The sequence below is a fragment of the Chinchilla lanigera genome, unplaced genomic scaffold (genome assembly GCF_000276665.1).
Source record: "Chinchilla lanigera isolate Chin_1 unplaced genomic scaffold, ChiLan1.0 scaffold00008, whole genome shotgun sequence".
Taxonomy (NCBI): domain Eukaryota; kingdom Metazoa; phylum Chordata; class Mammalia; order Rodentia; family Chinchillidae; genus Chinchilla; species Chinchilla lanigera.
This window is the reverse complement of record NW_004955409.1, coordinates 10453979-10474942: the sequence shown is the minus strand read 5'-3', so window position 1 is coordinate 10474942 and position 20964 is coordinate 10453979. Positions and strand designations below refer to the sequence as shown.

At 37.8% G+C, this 20964-nt stretch overlaps 1 protein-coding gene across 1 annotated transcript; it reads left to right on the top strand.

Moving 5' to 3' along the window:
• Positions 1-70: 70 nt before the first annotated feature.
• On the top strand, positions 71-20733 carry Psmc6 (proteasome 26S subunit, ATPase 6). The gene is made up of 14 exons (XM_005376779.2): positions 71-254; positions 1282-1361; positions 1454-1493; positions 1743-1795; positions 3990-4057; positions 4511-4625; positions 6566-6653; positions 8968-9029; positions 9116-9239; positions 9597-9658; positions 11408-11528; positions 11656-11736; positions 16229-16300; positions 20238-20733. Exons 1-14 carry the CDS (start codon positions 128-130, stop codon positions 20354-20356), a joined length of 1212 nt encoding a protein of 403 aa, XP_005376836.1. The 5' UTR covers positions 71-127; the 3' UTR covers positions 20357-20733.
• Positions 20734-20964: the final 231 nt, after the last annotated feature.

Here is a 20964-nt window from a genome sequence, read left to right as displayed (position 1 = left end):
AGACATAGAGTTGGGACGCGGAATAGAGAGGCGGGGCCAACTGGAAGGAGGTGGAGCACAGCGTGGCCCCGCCCCTTCAGGCCGCCTTTCCCGGCTTCGCCCCGCCCCTTTCCCCGCCCAGGCGGCCATGGCCATTCCCGGCATCCCCTATGAGCGACGGCTTCTCATCATGGCGGACCCTAGAGATAAGGCGCTCCAGGACTACCGCAAGAAGCTGCTGGAGCACAAGGAGATCGACGGCCGTCTGAAGGAGCGTGAGTGCACCTCTCTTTCCGTATAATCTCGTCGTTGGGCTGGCTTCTGCCTCTGACAAGACAAAGGCCTTCGGCTGAGCCCGGCAGCCGAGCCCTGGGGATGGCAAGGCCTCGGTCCGGGGACAAGTCGCTTTGTCATCCCGCCCGGCGCCTGGGAGCTGCGCCCCTCCGGGCGTGGAGATGGTCCAGGCCGGTGCCGGGGACAGCGAGAACATCCTCGGTTCTGACGTAAGAGTGGAGAAGGACCACGGGACGGGTGGGACGAGGCGGGCTAGGCTATCTCCCAGCTCGGGGCGGGAAGAGGCCGGCCCGGGGCGCGGGGCAGGGAGGACGCGCGAGTCGAGGAAGCTTCGGCGGGGGACGAGCCCGGGGCGGCCTGGGGCCGGAGTCGAGAGCCGGACGCTCTGCTTGGGAGAGAAGGGGCCCGGGGGTCGTAGTAACCCGTGTCGTCTTCGCGCGTGTTTCGCGATGTGCAGTGTCAGGCGTCCGGGTGTTCTCGATACCCCGAGCACTTCGGTTGTTATCCATCGCGCCTTCCTTGAAAAGCCTGAGTGGTTGAATGAAACGAAGGCAGACCGCAACCGTGTGATTCCCTGGAGCACCGCACTGTTGAGCCTATGTAGGGTAGAGAACTAGGGAGCGATGTAGGTGGGTGGTTGAGGCTCTGAAGGGTTTGATGGTCCTTCGGATTTGTAGTCCACGCTCCTGTGTCAGGGTGTCAGTATCTGTTAAGAGTGTAACTCGAAACCTGCTTGAATAAAAGAGTATTGCCGGTCAAAAAAAATGTAACGCTTTCTTTTTTTAAAAATGCCACCTGTTGGGGCTGGGGATATAGCTCAGCGGCACAGTGCCTGCCCGGCAAGCGCTAGGTAGTGAGTTCGATTCCCGGTTCCGGAAAAAAAAAAAAAAAAAAAGTCACCTTTTGATATTGTGGGTATGAAACTTACGTAGACTTAAATAAGACTAGGAGACTTAAATGTACTAAGATCATTACTTAATTTTAAATGTCCAAATTATATTATTTCAGTAAGGGAACAATTAAAAGAACTTACCAAGCAGTATGAAAAGTCTGAAAATGATCTGAAGGCCCTACAGAGCGTTGGGCAGGTAGGTATTGAAGTTTGGGATGTAGGGGTTGATGGCAGTTTGCTTTGTATTTTAGCCATTAGCGAAACAATGCTTTTTTTTTTCTTTCTTAGATTGTGGGTGAAGTGCTTAAACAATTAACTGAAGAAAAATGTAAGTGTGTCAACTTACTAACTAGTAAAGGAAAACAGCCATTCTCCCAGTTTTTGAAATGCTTGTTATTTATAGTAACAGTAATGTAGGGAGATGGTACTTTTGCATAGACTAAGTTTTAACACTTCTGTTCTTGGAGGACAGAAATAAAACTAATGCTTCCATTGATGTGGCCATATATATAAGTACATCTATATCTATCTGTCTGTATTTTATTTTTCAATTTTTTCTTTTGTTTTCTTTTTCTAGTCATTGTTAAAGCCACAAATGGACCAAGATATGTTGTGGGTTGTCGTCGACAGGTAATGCTTGACATTAGTATAGTGCTTTACAATTGATAAGTGCGCTTATATCAGCTATTATATCTAATTCTTGAGGTAAGCAAGTCAAGCATTATGCCTCTGACCTTCAATGGTGACTTGTTTGTACATGACTAGTTATTAGCAAAGCCGGAATTCAAATCATGGGCTTTGACACTTTATTTCCTGTTTTTTGCTGTATTACACTGCCTCAGTCAGATCTTGTGTACTTAAAAATCAAAGAATTTTAGAGCTGAAAACAGATGATTCTATTTTAATATCTTTTCTGAAGAGGACTTTAAAAGAGCTAGACACTGTCAGATACCTATGTTTTACATGTAAACATTTGAAAATGTTAAGTACTGTATTGGGGCCTAACTTAATTTTTATATGAGGTAATTTAGATGAGAACAGGCCAATTGAAAGAACTCTAAATTTTACATTACAGTTATTTTAAAAACCAGCAAATACCTTAGAACAGTGATGGCGAACTTTTTAAAGCTTTCATTGATAACGGACAGCTGGCTTTGACACCCATGCCTTAGTTTTGCCATTACAGACTTAGAATAATTCCCAGCATCTGAAATCAATTTATGTACTAGTCTGTGCTTTATAAGTGTCCTGAGATAGAGTGTTTGTATGAATTCACTGGAAGAACTTGCTTTGAATATGTGTTATGTCAGATTCAGATTTTAAAAGACTGATACAACATGGGTGTAGAATAGAATTTAACCAAGGGACTAAATCTAATCTTAGGATTTTGCCTAGCATAAATTTTCTAAGTGAAATATTAGATTCCTACTACTATGAAAGGAATTTTCATGCCCCTTTAGATGCCAAAAATTGGCATGTCTGAAAATATTTTGTGACTACATGAGAGTAAGAGAATATTGGGAAACTGGGAAATAATAGAAATGTTAGCGTATGTATTTCACATAGATGTAAATGTTAAAATAGCTTCATATTGATCTTTTTATCTTTTTTAAATGCCTCATGTATAGGCAGTTTTTAAAAGCTTAATCAAGTGTATTAAAGCTAGTATTGGGCCAGGGATATAGCCCAGTGGCACAACCCCCTGCCTGGCAAGCTCAAGGTCCTGAGTTCGATTCCTGGTACCAAAAATAAATAAATAAAGCTAGTGTTTTGCATATCTTCATTTTAATTGATATTATTTCCTAAATTTGCAACTTTTTGTAAAATCCTCTGAAAAGTGGTATTTTATTAGATTCTGAAAATGTATTGGCAAGCTGCTTTGTAAACTATCAAAAAGTAACTTTATTTTTGAAGAGTAACATCTTGAATATAAGTGAATCTATTAGAATCCATCCAGTCTAACTGTGTGAATTACTGTACCTAGTTAGATACACCAGTAAATTGTTCAGTTTGTTTCAGCCTAGTGTATGATGTGCTTCGCATGAGGTCTGGCACGTAGCAAAAGCAGGAATGATGATTGGTAGGTTAGGGGGCCCAGGGTTTTCTCTGGTTTTGGTTTTTTTCCTTCTTTAGCATGTTAATAAAAATCATTTATGAGGAAACAGTGTATCCCCTCCATCGCTTATGATTATGTAGCATACCTTCTTTTTCCCAAAAGTTACACCATTTCAGAATCTAAAGGCCACATCTTTAAAAAGCCTCCTTTTCTTCCCTCAAAATGTTCACTATGGGATCTTTTCTATAAATGCTTTGCTACTAATTCCCAGTCGCTTTCCTATGGCGCCTGAATACAAATAGTGAGCAAACTTCTATTGAGTAGTGAGCCTTTTTTTTCAGACAGGGTGGAAACTGGCTTTGAACTTGCTTTGTAGCTCAGATTGTCTTTGAACTTGGGATTCTTCTGCCTCAGCCTCCCTAATACTAGAATTACAGCACTGTGTCGCAAAGCCAGGCAGTAGTGAGCATTTGAAAGTAAAATTCCAAAGTCTATTTAGTCTTCAAAAAGGTCATTACTCCCTTAAACTTTGTATGTCATTGATTCCACTGAGATTGTATAAGCGGCATTCTTTTAAGGGACAAATGGAAATAACTTTAAATGATTACTTGTATAAGCTGTTCTAGTGGCATGGTGCTTATAGTCTGATATTTGTTTGTGCATTTTGTTAAAGAGATTTGGCTCCTGAATGTTAAGCTGTTGTTAGAGTGTTATTTTTCTTTTATATTTCTGTATTTAATACCTTTTTTTTTTTTTTCCTAAAACTAGCTTGACAAAAGTAAGCTGAAGCCAGGAACAAGAGTTGCTTTGGATATGACTACACTAACTATCATGAGGTGAGTCTTCGTAAGTTTACCTTTTAACGGAGGAAAGATTGGATCCAAAGTATATGCTTCTTGAAGTCATTCAATATTTCACACTTAAAACCTTTCACTAATTTTTTTTAATAATGCACTATCACAAATTTATTTAATGTTTATATTTTCTGATAAGCTAATAATTTTTTTGTTTGGTATTTTGAGAGAAGGTCTCACTTTGTAGCTCACACTGTCATTGAACTCAATATATAGCCCAGGCTGGCCTCGAACTCACAGCAATCCTCCTGCCTCAGCCTCCCGAGAGCTGGGATCAGAGGTATGCACTGCCATACCCAGGCTCCTTTCACTAATTTTTAATTCAGCATCCTTATAAGACCACGTAAGGGTACTTGTGTAGGTGTTTATACTGTATCTGTAAGCTGAAAACGAATGTGATACTTTTACAACAAAATACATACCTTTTCGTTCTAGATATTTGCCAAGAGAGGTGGATCCATTGGTTTACAACATGTCTCATGAAGACCCTGGGAATGTTTCTTATTCTGAGATAGGAGGGCTGTCAGAACAGATTCGAGAACTAAGAGAGGTTGGTACGATATGCTTTGATCACTGACCTAACAACAATTCCTGGTTTTAAGATGCTTGAAGGAATTGGCAGGACGGAAAAGTACTTTTTTCCAAATAATTACTAAATACAGTATAGGCGTATAATATGCTGAGAAGTGAATAGCACTGAAGTTCTAACTGTGAAAATTACTGGTGTTAGTTTGGCGATAATTTGATGTTGGAAAAAATCTTTTTGTCGGGGGGAAGCTAAGAATAATTGCTATGATCGGATGTTGCTATCTGTGGTTTTAATTGTCTATTGTAGTGTACTTGGGGCAGAGCACATTTCACATTTCAGTGTTTCGTTGTATTGGTCTGAAACTCATTAATGTTAGCTTCTCACTCTTACAACAGACTGTGCCTTAAGTATTTTATTTTCTTAAAGCTGTTTGTTGCCATTTAGGAAAATATTGACTATAGGGGTGGCTTAAATCTTTGAGCTCTTAGGTGAAGAATCAAACTAGGGTTGCCTTGCTTTATGGCACAGATGGCTTCTTGACAATAATCTATAAAGCAAATTACACTGTCCTGTTGATTTTATCCTAATGTAAGGTGGAAATATTTAGGAATTAGTGAGAATGGTTAGATTATAGGCTGAGTATGTAGCTCAGTGGTAGCATGCTTGCCTTACATGGATGGAGCCCTGGGTTTGACCGCTAGCACTGCTAAAAATAAAGTTAAACTTAAAAAAACATGCTGGGCATGGTGGCACACATGTGTAATTCCAGCACTCAGACGCTGAGGCAGGAAGATTGCCACAAGTTCGAGTCCAGCCTGGGCTACATAGCGAGTCCAGGCCAACTTAAAGTACATAGGGAGACCCTGTCTCAAAAAACAAAACAAAACAAAATACAAAGGAAGAAAAACCTCACATTTATATGACTCTTTCAGTAAAGAAGTTGTGATGAAGTAGATGGGGGTAGGACACAGGAATTATCATCTAAACAGATATTCCAGGTATTGGGAGACCAAAGTTTTCTTTGACCATACTGAAGGAAGCATTTATGTACTTGTGTACATAAAATTATTTATTTATTCACTTAAGTGTAAATAAAAGCCTGTTCTTACCTTCAGCTCAGTGAAAGGGCAACCAGCTGAAGGTGGAGTGTTCCACAGGACTGTGGAGACTGCCTTCTGCCGTGACTTGCTGCATCCCTACCTCAGCACAGCAGAAGGAATCACAGTCACATAGACTTTTCAGCTGCAGACGCCATACTGATATTTCACACTTTTATCCTAATCACGTCCTATAGGCACAGGTATTCAGTAGATGTTCTTTCAAGTTATTGATGCTGGGAATAATTTGGATTGTCAAATCCTCAGTTTTTCTACTCTCCACTTTTCTTTTTATGAGTCAGTCTTGGGAGGATACTGAGTAGAGCATGTTGTTCTGAGTAAAGCTGTTGTGGCACAACCAGTGAAACTTTCATAGCCTTTTTGCTTACTGGTGATCATAGCTGACCAAATCCGTTCCTCATTTTATGATTGTTTGTGTTGTATTCCCACATGAAAACTAGTGGGACTCTGGGGATGTTTCTGATTCTGAGATTGGAGGGTTGTCACTCCACTTTTTTCTTCACTGATCTTTTTTTTAGTGTAATTTTTTCATTGAGGTATAATTTATACTCAATCTATAATACATTGATTTTAGGTGTGCATTTTAAATACGTTTTGACATATTATAAACCTGTTTATAATCTAGCATCTGGTTTATTAAAGTAATCATTACTTAAAATTTTTAGATTTAAGAGCTCATAAATCTACCTGAAGGAAAACCTCTAATATAAGTGTTTTTATATAGTATGGAAGCTTAGATCTCTTGTGATTTATGTGTATGCCTATGCTATTATTAGACTGAAAATATTTGCAAATACAGTAAAATCTTTACTAACTTTAAGAAGCATGCAACTTCTTTTCTAGGTAATAGAATTACCTCTCACAAACCCAGAATTATTCCAGCGTGTGGGAATAATACCTCCAAAAGGCTGTTTGTTATATGGACCGCCAGGTTGGTATTATTTCTATCCCACCAATAAATGAAAGGATTTTAAGGAATAAGATAGGAATTTGATGCGAGCAGTTCCAACCTGCACTCCCGTCAGAGTGAGAATGGATTAAGACATATGTGGCAACTGTTTGCTCAGGAACCCTTAGTCCATTTGGTCTCAGACTATATCATCATTACGGGCTATGGGATTCTAGTGCAGTATTTTCAAAGTGTAATTCACATGTGCAAATGTCCTGGAGATACTTTCATGGGATCTGCAAGTCCACAGTTACTTTTATGATACTAAAGTATTATTTGGCTCCTTCGCCGTGTTGACACCTGTGCTGATGGTGCAAAAGCAACATCGTTAAAGTTGCCTGGCACCGTAGCATGATCCACTTGTCAGTGTGTCGTGAAGTACTGTTGTCATGTTCCTGAGGCCGCACACATCCTTGCAGTATAAACAATGGCCAGTTTCACTAAAGTAGTTTTGCAAAGCAGTGAAAATTAATTTTATTAACTGCTCATTCTTAAATCATGTTTTATATTCTATGTGCAGAAATGGAAAAAATTTATATAAAGTTGTGCTATGTATTGACAGGGATAATTGTCCTTAGGAGAAGCACCTGTGCAGTTAGTTGAGTTCCCACTTGAATAAACTGCTTTCCTTTTCTTTCCTACCACTTTTACTTGAAAGGACAGTTTACAGCCTGGGGTCATTCACACCGATTTGCCGACTGGCTATTAGTGACTGGTTATGCACTGTCGGGCACACTTTCTTCCCAAAATGATCAGTGTGAGCCTGTCATGTTGAAGGAAGCAGCTGAAGGGCTGGGGGGCAGCTCAGTGGTAGAGGGCTCACCAGGCCTGCCTGAGGCTTTTGGTTTGGTCCCCAGCATTGAAGAAAGAAAAGGAAAGAAGGGAGGGGGGAGGATCATCTGTTGCTAGTGACAAGATTGGAGCATTCAAGTGAAATTTGAATTTTTAAAAATTTGGTAGTATAAGTAGGACAGCTTTCTAATATGTGAAAGACTTTTCTAATGATGTGGGCTGTTTCAGATGTGTTTTTTAATATCGTATAATGAAAATGTCAGCACTTGGAATATTTGCATAATTCACTGAACCAGTAGTTTCCAAATAAACTAATGCTTAATGTTAAAAGTAGGTATCAATTAAAAATCCACTCAATATGCAAGATAAACCAATGTATTTTAATGTATCAAAAGTTTTTATTATGGTCCATATTGTTAGTAGGATTTAATGTATTTCTAAAGTTCTGTATAAGAATGGCTCTTCGATGAATGATAACAGGTATTGGCAAGGATGCGGAATAAAGGGAACCCTTGTGCACTTTTGGTAGCAGTGTAAATTTGTTCAGGTTCCTCAAGAAAGTGAAAACAGCTTGTGGTCTAGCAGCCTTCTGGGTATAAATCCGCAGGAAATGAAATCAGTGTGTTGAGGTATCTGCACTCCCGTTCTCATTGGAGTGCTATTTACAATACCAAGTTATGGAAACAACCTAAACGTTCATCAGCTGATGAACGGATAAAGAAGATGGGGTATATATACATAAAGGAATACTCTTTAATCTTAAAGGAGAAGGAAAATCTGTCATTCGTGACAAACAAGTCTGGAGAGTACTAGATGAAATAAACTAGGAAAAAAAGCCAAGAAAGACAAAAAACCCACGATTTCTTTCACATGTGGAATTTTTAAGTTGAACTCATACAAACAGAGAGTAGAATGGTGACCAGAGGCTGCGGGTAGATTTGGCAGGGGCGGGTGGCAGAGTTAGGAGATGTTACATTAGTGAGCAAAGTTCAGTTAGAAGGAATAAGTTCTAGCAGTTTATCAGCCAACACGGTGACTATACTGTAGTTAGTAATGTGTGGGGTCTCTTTGTTTTTTGTTTGCTTGTTTGTTTTTGTTTTTGCTGGGGATCGAATCTGGGGCCTTGTACATGATAGACAAGTGCTGTACCATTTTTAAAAAAATAACGTAGTGATATTTTAAAATGGCTGAGTCAATTTAAATGTTCTTACTACGAAGTAATAATAAATATATGAGGTGATCTATTTAATCGTTCCACAATGTATACATGTTTCAGTGTGACATTTTAAGTATGCGTAATTATTTGTCAATTTAAATTATAAGGAACGCTATAAAATTTAAAAATTTAATATCAAGAGTAGAAATACATCAGAATTTTAAGTGAAAATTCTGTTTAGGATTAACTTTAATTTTGGAAAATGTACTATCCAAAGGATTATATTCTTAAAAGGCTTTTGAAAGTTTGTTTTAGTTTCCATCTAATCAGGACTTTCGTCATTCCTAGGCACAGGAAAAACACTCTTGGCACGAGCTGTGGCTAGCCAGCTGGACTGCAACTTTCTAAAGGTAGGGGGAAGATTCTTCGGTAGTTTTTGAAATTCAGTTTTATTTGAAAAGCCTTATATTTGTCATTATGTTTTTCCTTTACTTAGGTTGTATCTAGTTCTATTGTAGACAAGTATATTGGGGAAAGTGCTCGTTTGATTAGAGAAATGTTTAATTATGCAAGAGACCATCAGCCATGCATCATTTTTATGGATGAAATCGATGCTATTGGTAAGAATAACACCTTTTAAAGGTTCTTTTAAATTTTTGTATTAGAGGAAATTTTTTAAAACTTTCAAGACAACCCCCCCATCCTTTAATCATGACTTGTATAATATAGGTGTACCCCAAGGAATTGGGTGATACTTTAAAAGACTTGAAAGTTTAACCAATTTTAATAAATAACCTTCAATGTTGACAAAATGAGAAATATTATACCAAAATAGTTTCACCTTATTAGTATAATTTTTACCCTTCAATCTTCATCTCTTTATATTTTTTAATCCTAGACACTATTCTATTCTGTTTCTTAAATGGTGGTTATGGGGGAAATGATAATACAATAAATTTCCAAATCTGTTATTTTAGGTGGTCGTCGGTTTTCTGAGGGCACTTCAGCTGACAGAGAAATTCAGAGAACTTTAATGGAGGTAATATTTGGTAAAGAACCTAATGTTTCTTAAACGAAGAGCATAATGTATTTGGAGGTGAAGATACATACAGCAGTTTAAATAAACAATGTGATATTTGAAACCACTGCCAGAAACGAACACATTTTGGTAACAGAGTAAGAAAATGCCTAGTACTAGGGGGGAAGGTGTAGGCGAGGTTGGTGGGCGGGCGTGCAGCTGCCGGTCGGCGGGAACAAGAAGTTGGGTTGTGGATGGCACAGCAGGGTGACTGCGGGTAAGAATTACACACTGTGTATTTCCAAAAGCTAGAAACAGTGGTTCTGAATATTTTCTGCATACAGATCATGTAAATGTTTGAGAAGTTTGGTGTGTTCCACCTAATTTAAGCATTATACAATCTCAATAATAGGGACAATGTTTGTTTTTATTTACCAAGTAAAGAAATAGGAAATGGTGGCTGGAAAAGAAGATTATTTTATATATCTGTACTATTCTGTTTTCTGAGCAAATAGCCATTCAGATATTTAAACTGTACATCAAACTTCTTTACAAATGTTGTCTTGGACTGGTTATTAGTAAAGTGTAGTGAACTCACTAAGACTCTTGGCAATAAATTAATCAAAAATTATGTGTGAGTTGGTGCTGCAACTCATCATCTCTTGCTCTATTGCTGAGACTGAGAAGCAGTTAAAATCGTCTTAATAATTGAAAGGGATAGATGGAGTGGAAGAATGTATAGAAAGTCTTTCCCCACGTTTCTTTCTCCTATTCCAAATTCTGTGAAAGTGACGGGGAAAGTACAAATACATTTCATCATTCTGCTAGTAGAAACTAGGTAGCATTGGTGATGCAGTGTCAAATTAAATTACACATTCTCTGAAAAATTTAAATTGAACTATTTTAAAACTATAAATACTAATTTTTCACCCTCAGAGAACTGATAAATGTCAGCTATGTTGTCAGGCTAGCTGTATTTTATTTATTATTATTATTATTTTTTTTTTTTGGTACCTGGAATCAAACTCAGGACCTTGTGCTTGCCAGGCAGGTGCTTATGCCACTGTAGCTGTATTTTAAAGTATTTTTTAAATGTAGTAAGGTTTTTAATGTTTATTAGAGAAAACATCAGAAATCCAAAGAAATATTTTTGATACCTATTTCTGTGTACAGTAGAATTACTTCATTTTCAGTATTTCTGTGTACTGTAGAATTATTTGAAGAGATTTATTATCAAATTTGTAGTAAAATCTTTGTATCCGTATACCTATTTTTTTTTCTTTTTTTATGGTACTATGGATTAAATCTAAGGCATTTACACCAAGCTACATCCCAGACTCTTTTTATTTTTTATTTTGAGACAGGGTCCCACTTGACCACGCTGGACTCAAATCTGTAATCTTCCTCAGCCTCTCAGAGCTTGGGGATATACCTCAGTGTGAAGGCCTTGGGTTTATTCTCAATACTGGAAAAAAATAAAAAAGATTGTTGATACTGGAAATCAGGTCTATATAGTTTAGTTTCATAACTTTTGACTAGCTGGACAGAAACTTTCAGACTTATTAAACCTAGATAGCTATAAAAAGGCACACTGTCTTGGAACATTGAGGATCCAAGTAGATCCTAAAAGAAAAAAACAGAATTTCATCAAATGACCATTCTGAAGGTCACATGCCTGTAGGCAACATCCTTGCTGGTATTAGGCATATAAAAAGTACGTGTTTTAAGTGGTTAATGTTCCATAAAATCTGTGCTTTTTAATGATCTTAGTTACTGAATCAGATGGATGGATTTGATACTCTGCATAGAGTTAAAATGATCATGGCTACAAACAGACCAGATACACTGGATCCTGCATTGCTGCGTCCAGGAAGATTAGATAGAAAAATACGTGAGTTAAACTTCTTTACCTGCTCTCCATTTTACGTGGTCCATTTCTCTTTATACTTTCCCTCACTTTACTTTATTTAAAACAATAAATTACTATAAAATAATTCCTTGTAATTTCTTATTTTCAGATATTGATTTACCAAATGAACAAGCAAGATTAGATATATTGAAAATCCATGCAGGTCCCATTACAAAGCATGGTGAAATAGGTAAGGAAGTAACCAATTTTGTATGTATTTACATTTTGGTAAATGAAACAAAATTACTATTAGAAATTGATAGACTACCAAATCTCGTTTTGATTTTAGCATATGTGGTTTTAAACTCATCATTTATTGAGCATGTATTATATCCTAGGAATTGTAAGTGCTGGGGAAATAGCAGTGCATGAAACAAATTCCTGCCTTTACAGGACTTCCATTCTTGTTAGGAAAGATAGATAAAAATAAGTAAAAAATAAAAAAATACAGCATATATCATGGTATGCAGATTATATATTTAATATATAGCATATATTAAATGGTATACAGAAAAAAAAACAAGGGATAGGAAATATCAAGAACAAGCACGAGCATGTACACTTCTGGTGGAGGGGCGGGGAAGCACAAGAACGTTCTTTCAAGAAGGTGATTTTTTAATGGCTTAAAGCAGAAGAAATTACACACACATACTAGGAAAGACCATTTCATGGAAGAAAGAGCAGCCAGTTGAAAGGCAGTGAAGCAGGTGAGTGCCTGGAACATTCAAGAGGCCAGTGTGTCTGTGGAAGAGCAAATGACATGTAGTAGCTGTTGAAGTCTTAGAGGTCATGGGCCTTATGGAGGTCATGATGTGAGAACTTCGGTGTACTTTTTTTTTTTATTTTTTTTTATTTTTGGCTTTTAGTAATATAGATGCCCTTGGAGGGTTGTGAGCAGAAGAAAGATGTGATCACTTTTTTTATTTATAACTTTTTATTGTAGAAAGAAACATAAAAGTAGAGGTAAAAGTATAATGAACTTCTAACCCCTATGTATTCACCTGCCAGCTTTAGTATTTATTTGTTTTCTGATGTTTGTATCCAGCCAGGCATGGTAGTGTAATCCTAGCTATTTGGGAGGCTAAGGTAGGAGGATTGCAAGCTCAAGGCCAGCCTGAGCAGCTTAGTGAGACCTTGTCTCAAAAAATAGAAAGGGCTAGGGGTAAGGGTATAGCTCAATAATATACAGCCTGCCTACCATGCATGAGACTCTGGGTTCAATTCCTGGAGCCAACAAAACAAAACAAAAACAAAAAAACACCAAAAAGAAGATTGTCTAGTTGGACTACCATGTTCAAAAAAGTTTCTTGTATCAAGTTTTCTTTCCTTATAATTATCTTTATGATATATGCTGAAATCAATTTATGGGTTAGATTTTTCCCTATCTTTTAAATTTAGTTTTATTTTTGAGTATGTACATTTTATAAAAAGCAAATCCTAGGCATTATATCACTTGATCTGTATTTCAGAATCCTCTACAAGGTTATTTTGACAGCATGTTGAGAATAGATGGTGGAGGGACAAGGGTAGAAGAGGCAGGATATTCACTTAGGTGATTGTTTCAGTAGTCATGGTCAAAGGTAATTGTAAAATCTTTTTACCCCTAATTTTACTGACTTGTGATTGACAAGGACTTACAAAGTGATGAGACTGGATGTATTTTGAAAGTAAAGGTCACAGACAAGACTTACAAATTGAATATGAAGTCACAGGCTGAAGAGAAGTGCCAAAAAAACCTAAAGTTTTTGGCACAAATGGCAAAAAAGTTGATGTTGCCGTTAATTAAAATGAAAAGACTGGGCCGGAGTTTTATCTCAGGGAGAGAGCATGGCCTAGCAGGTGCAAGGCCACAAGTTTAATCTCCAGCACTGCAAAGGAAATAAGTAAATAAGATAAAATTGCAGGGGCTGGGGATTTAGCTCAGCAGTACAGCGCCTGCCTGGCAAGTGCAAGGTCATGAGTTCGATTCCTGGTACCGGAAAAAAAAAATTGCAAAGGTTGTGAAGTTTACGTTTTAGTTGGAAAATAAGAAATTTAGTTCTAGATGCATTAGAGATGCCAATTAGATCTCCAAATAAAGTTATTGAGTAGTAATTCTACAAGCATCTGAGTTCATTGAGACGGTACATGCTGCAGACATAAATGTGGATGATTTCAGCCTAAAAATGTTTTTAAATCCTGCAATTAGGTGGTATTTCCAAAGAGGTGAATATGGCTAGAGAACAGAGTGTGCCAAAGACTGAATTTAGGTAGTGACATTTAAGAATTTGTGAGGAAGTGCCAGGCGTGGTGATGCACACCTGTAATCCCAGTGCTCGGAAGGCTGAAGCAGGAGGATTGCTACAAGTTCAAGGCCAGCCTGGGCTCTATAGTGAGTTTAAGGCCAGCCTGAGCTACACAGCAAGACCCTGTCTCAAAAAAAGAAAAAAGTTGAGATGAAGAAACCTCATGGGAGTCTGAGGGCATAGGCAGAGAGGTAGGAGTAAAGCCAGGAGTGGATGATGTTCTGGAAGGTAAATGGAACTTTTTCAAGGCAGGACTGATCCCCGCTAAGTGCTGTTATTAGGTCAGACAGGAGTGCTGAGAGTAGACCTGTGGATTTCATAATGTGAGGCCATTGTGACCTTGTTGAAAGTAATTTCACTGGAGTCGTGGAAATGAAAGCCTGCTAAAATGAATTTCACAGAGATAGGGAGGCGAGGCATTGAATTTAGACTTTTTTTTAATGAGTGGTGCAGAGGAGACAGAAAGAATGGAACAGTAGCTAGAAGGGAGATAGAGTGTTTTCTTTAGGATGGAAGAATTTAGGGCTGGGGATTTAGCTCAGCAGCACCGTGCTTGCGGCAAGCGCAAGGTCATGAATTCGATACCCGGTACTGGAAAAAATGGATGGAAGAATTTACAGTTTGTCCTTTTTTTTTTTTCTTTTTTGTCTTTTTGAGACAGGGTCTTGCTATGCAGTTCAGGCTGGTCTTGAGCTCACTGTGTAGCCCAGGCTGGTCTCGAACTCAACGATCTCCTGCCTCAGCCTCCTGATTGCTGGTTTTACAGGTGTGAGCCACCACACTTGGCCCAGTTCATCCTTTTCTTAATGCTTCTTGGAATGACTTAAAGAAACTGATAATGCACTTTGCTTGAAGAGGAGTTGGCCCTGGCTGAGCATATTCTTCACTTATGATAAAGCAGGAAAGGCAGAGTACCCAAGTGCTGAGGCTGACAGGTTCTCAGATACAGTACTATCACCTTGGGAAAATTTCCTTCTGAATGCTTCTGTTTTCCCAGATAAATAGAATGCAGGTGTGGTGTAGAGGAGGAAATGTTAGATATTTGAGGACAGAGAAGAAGTTGCAAGCAGTGAGGGACTGGAGTAGTATTGAAGCTAGCAAACAGGCATAAAATTTTGTTGTAATACAGCTGTGCTATTCATTTATATATTGTTTATGGCTGCTTTCCCACTACTGTAGCAGAGTGGAATAACTGTGACAGGGACTGCAAAGCATAACGTATTTATTCTCTGCCCCTCTCCATGAAGTATGCTGACTTCTGTACTGGGGGATCTAGTATAATTGACAAAGCAGTGTTAAAAATCGTTTATACGTTAATGGTCCAAAATGATTACAAATAGTTGATTATTGTTTCTCATCTTGTCCTATGATAAAGACTGATCTGAACGAAAGATACCAAATAATAGGTTTCTGCCACAAATACTGAACTCTTGCTGCATACCAGACATTGTATTACCCTTAGGAATCCCTGCTTTCAGAAAGCTTACAATGAATTTGTTTGTTTGTTTTCTTTTTTTTCTTTTTGGTACTAGGAATTCTTTTTTTTTTTTTTTTTTTTTTTTTTTTTTTTGGTTTTTCTCCGGTACCGGGAACCGAACTCACGACCTTGCGCATGCCAGGCAGGCGCTTTTGCCGCTGAGCTAAATCCCCAGCCCCTAGGAATTCTTATAATGAATTTGAACCTTATTAAACACTAGTTAATGAATATCTGTATACTTTTGAATAGAGATTGACCTACCCTTTATGGTCTGATAGAGTGTCTTATCAGAGTTAATCACAAGGTAGTAGTAACTCATGTTCTGTAATTTCTTTTTATTTCATATCAAATCCATTGACTGCTAGCCCAAACCTTTTATCACTTAAATTCATGGCTGTCATGCAAGAAGTAGAGAATGACTTAACTGTTATTGTAATGCTTGATCTGATACTTTGGTGCTTAAAAGTTTGCACTAAAACTGGAGAGGCTATAGTGCTTAAATATTCCATGTGATAAAAGTATATTTGATGTCTGTTCTTGATATACTATATTTTATACTTGGCTTCTGTGATTAAAGTAAATTCTATTGTTACAAATGGTTTTGAAGTTAGATGTTATTCAAATTAAAGTTTTAATGAGTCATAGTATCCAAAGCTCACATGTGCATAGTTATTTCATTGTATAAAAAGAGACTGCAGTGCTTTCAGCCTTGGTTATTCCCAGTTTTAAAGTTGCTGAGCAGGTCTGAGTGTGCATCTGATTGATCAGAGTGCTTCCCTAGTATGAATGAGGCAGTGGGTTATCCATAGCTGATCAAATTCAAAGTAAGTTCTTCCACTTAAATTTTCCATGTCATTATAAATCAAGAAAATGATTTTTTTTTTTTTTTTACTAACTTCCAGTATTTTTTTCTAAAACAGATTATGAAGCAATTGTGAAACTTTCAGATGGCTTTAATGGAGCAGACCTGAGAAATGTTTGTACTGAAGCAGGTAAAGATGTACAGTTTTACTACTGATTTTCATGTTTAAAATTTACTAGAACTGTTTTGAGTTTGCCTAGAAGTACAGGCTATGCCTTTCAAGGATTTGGAGTGTAATATTTCTGGGGGAATTGATTCCAGGAGGCAACAGAGAAAGGGCAAGCGAGGTGAAAGAGGGAAAGCCAACAGACAAGGGTACATACACATGGAGTTAGCTCCTTTAGGCAAGGGGTATTTTGATTTTTGAGCACAATGCCTTTAAGGATTGCCTGCCAGGAAGATGGGAGACTAGAACATTTATTTACCAGCACTCCTCCCCCATTGGATGAGATTTGCCCTTGGGAGTTGTCTTAGTTAATTTCTCATTGCAGTACAGGACACCCACAAATTAAAGGAAGAAAGGTTTATTTTAGCTCAGTTTGTAGAGGTTTCAGTCCTTAGTCAACCCTGCTCCAGGACAGGGCAACATGGGAGAGAAAAAACAGTCCATGGCAGGGCAGGCAGGAGGCAGTGAAGCAATGAGACTGTCTTCTTTCTTTCTTTCCCTTTATATTCTGTCCTGGCTACAAACCTACTGGTTGGTGCCACCCACACTCAGGGTTGGCCTTCCCTCTCCAGTAATTCCATCACCACAATTATGCTAAACTACTCAATGTACTAATCCAGTTAGCACACACATAATCCAGTATCACACCCCATGATCCCCCCATTTCCCAGAAGCCTCACCCATGAGCTCTTGAGGCTTTGCGGGGACATTTAGGTATAAACCGTAACAGGGGTATTAACTCCTTTGCACTTTTGGATACCTGCTGACAGAATGTGAAAAGCAAGCATGTGATAGCACACTGGCCTCTGAAATAAGTCTAAGGATATGTACAACTGTGACTGGAATTAGAATGGGCCAGAGTTAATTTGTTGCAAAAAGTCTGTTTTTTTGCATACTGGTCTGAGCAGTAAGCCTTGAAAGGCTGACTTACGAATTCTGTGATTATGCAGTTTGTATAAAATGCAGTTTTTAAATGTAATCGTCTTAACCAGGTGTGGCAGTGCACGCCTATAATCTCAGCACTCAGGAGGCTGAGGCAGGAGGATCACTGTGAGTTCAAGGGCAACCTGGGCTACAAAGTGAGTTCAGGGCCTGCCTGAACTGCATAGTGAGACCTTGTCTCAAAAAGATTAAAAAAAATAAATAAATAAACACAGTATTTAAAGATGCTGCTCAGGCATGGCTTGTAAGAGGAATGTATTCATGGGTACACTGTAACTCAATATCTGATCAGAGATCTACAGGTCCAGAAACTACATATAAATCATAGTAAATCATGCCCATACTGACTTGCCAATATGAAGAGTAAGCTGTCATATGCCTTGAACTACTTACTTTATGACATGTCCTTTCCAAAAATCTATGCCAGACCAAATTATTATCAAAAGATTGCTTTGATGAAATTGGGATGAAAACAGAAGCAGTTTTGTGATCTTTTTTTTGTTGTTGTTGTTTTTTTGTTTTTTTTTTTTTTTTCTCCGGTACTGGGAACCGAACTCATGACCTTGTGCTTGCCAGGCAGGCGCTTTTGCCGCTGAGCTAAATCCCCAGCCCCAGTTTTGTGATCTTAATGGCTGATGCTATCGAATTTTGATACATACCTTTTCACATTGGAAAGTTTTTTAAACTGTGTTTTTAAACATAGAAATATAAAACTTATACATACTGCTGGGGTGCTAGGTGATGTTCCGATACATGTATTCATTGTATAATGTTTCGATCAGGCTAAACCCATCTATCTCCTGCAACACTTAAAATATTCAGGATCCTTTTCTTAGCTTTTTGAAATGTACAGTATGTAACTGTTGGTGCGCAGGGGCACCCAGAACCTCTCAGACCTGTCTGACGGTAACTGACCAACCACCCTCCCCAGCCCTCCGTGCTCCTGTTCTTGCCATTCCTGGGGAGCCCCGCTGTATTTGCAACTTCTCTGAGACCAGCGTGCTTATATGCCTTGTCTGAGTGAGATCACCAGTACTTGTCTGTACCTGACGTAATTTCACATAATGTAATGACCTCTAGTTCAACCCACGGTGATGCAAATGGTAGGAATTTATTCTTTTTATGGCTGAGTAATACTCCATTGTGTGTATCACATTTTCTTTATCCATTCATCAGGTGATGGTCACTTAGGTGCTTTCCATTTCTTGGTGATTGTGAGTAGTGCTGCAGTAAACATGGGAGAACACTTGTCCCTCTTGTCCGCATCCTTGGACAGCACTTATTTTCTGTCTTTGATAATAGCCATTCTTACTGAGGTGAGGGGACAGCTAACTGGCTTTGATTTGCATATTTTAAAGAATTTATCTTACCCTGTTCCCAATTAAGAGCTATAACTTACATATGGATGAAAGTACTAGTTTTTTAACTGAGGACATTCCTATCTGGAGTTACTGGGATTTTTTTGTGTGTGTGTCTTTCTGAGACAGAGTCTCACTATGCAGTTCAGGCTGGCCTTGAGCTCACTTTTTAGCCCAGGCTGGTCTCGAACTCACAACAATGCTCCTGCCTCAGCCTCCCAAGTGCTGGGATTACAGGCATGTGCTACCACACGCTGTCTCCTTGGTTTTCTTTTTCTTAGATTTTCATGCTTTTTTATTACTTCTTTTTCTAAGCTAAAATACAGTTGATTCAATTATGGTTGCCTTTTTCATCTAAGTCTTGGCATTACCCTCCTTTTTAGATTGAAGTATATACCATTTGTACATCAACAAACAGTTATTTGAAGACAGTCATCAGCAAGGTTTATAACAATAACTTACCTTAGTTAGCTGTAGCCTTCTAAACAAGTTTTGAAACTTTCTGTTACAAAATCTGTCATTTCCATCCACTTGATTTCTAGTACAACATAGAATGGCTATTTCCAGAGTGCTAATTAAAGAAATCTAGAAGGAAGTAACTCTTGAAATCCTCTAGTCCAACCCCTTTATTACATGAAGTGAAAACTCAATTCAAGACCATCTTTGATGGAAATTTTAGTATGATTGATGTGATTAGTAATGATTTTACCATACTCAGTTTATCCTAAAAGTAGGATTGTCTCAAAATCTGGGACTCATATCCATGACATAACCAGTATTAAAAAAGAATCAAACAAAAAGCTTTTATTCCTTGCCAGATAGTATTTGACAAATAATCTGTCAAAAGTTTGGAAGAAAAAATTGAGTTGTAGTACTTGAATATAAGTTGTATAAAATTGTGTATAAATGAAATAGTTTTAATAGGCTAGTAATGGTTTGTATTTTTTTCTTTTGTTAAAGTCCATTGTTTCTGTAGTTTTCCATTCTCCAAGCCTTTGATTTTTGGCAAGGAACAGATATGAAAATAACTGGAGATTTGCTTTGATCTGTAAATATACTTCTTCCAGGGAGTTGCTGCCTATGGCGTTAAGAAACTACCATTTAAAATGTGTATGTGGCCAGGCATGGTGAAGCATGCCTGTAATCCTAGCTCTCAGGAGGCTGAGGCAGGAGGACTGCTATGAGTATGAGTCCAGCCTGGGCTACATAGTGAATTCAAGACCAGCCTGGACCACATTGCAGGACCCTGTCTCAAAAAACAACAAAAAAAAATGTGTATGTGTTGTTGATAGTTTGGAGTTTTTTTGGTTTTGATTTTTGTTTTTCTTAAGAGGTACTATTGGATCCAGAGGATATTCAAGCCAGTTTTTCAATATTTAGGTAATTGTCTCACCTGTTCTTGTTTAGAAAATGATACTTAATATAGTTGTTGAAGTTAAGTGGACAAAAGTAGTGGTTTTTAACAAATCAAAAATACTGGCTCAGGAGAAAATCCAGGCTCTTTCCAACTTACTCCATAAAATTATATTATTTAGTTTTCTTATAATGAACATGTAATTCACATATAGTACATAGCAATTATGTTATTTTATTCTCCACAGGTATGTTTGCAATTCGTGCTGATCATGATTTTGTAGTTCAGGAGGACTTCATGAAAGCAGTCAGAAAAGTGGCTGATTCTAAGAAGCTAGAGTCAAAATTGGACTATAAACCTGTGTAACGTACTATAGGGTTTTTGATGGCTGCATGACAGACACTGACTTAATGTAAAAATAAAGTTAAGGAAAATAATGTGTGTATTGGCAATGATCTCATTAAAAGTGTATAAATAAAATGTATGTGAATAAGGTCATAAAATTAGTATGTAATTCAGTAATTCAACTTTAAAATTGGTACAGAAAAATTTGTATGTTAATGTTGCATTATTGCAGCAGAAGCTATAAGAGTATTAAAACTTTTCATATTTGCAGTGTGAGCATTTTGTAAAACATGGAAAGTGGTTTGAGATAGTAGTATGAGAGCATTTCTTATGACTTATTTTATATCATTTGTTTTCGTCATCCTAAAACTGAATAAAACCTGTTTGATTTAGTTCTACCTATGTTCTTGTCTTTTCTAAGAGTACATTTGCTATCTTTTTTAGGTTTTTCCATAAACTATTCATTTTGATAATTTAGATGAAGTTGGAATTAGTAAGGTTTGTGAATTTTATTTTATTTTAAAACAGTACTGACACTTGAAGTCCAAAAATCATCTTACTATATATAACGTAAATGCACAGGTGTATATATGTGACTTTCCTTCCGGAAAGTATTTACTCTTCATCCA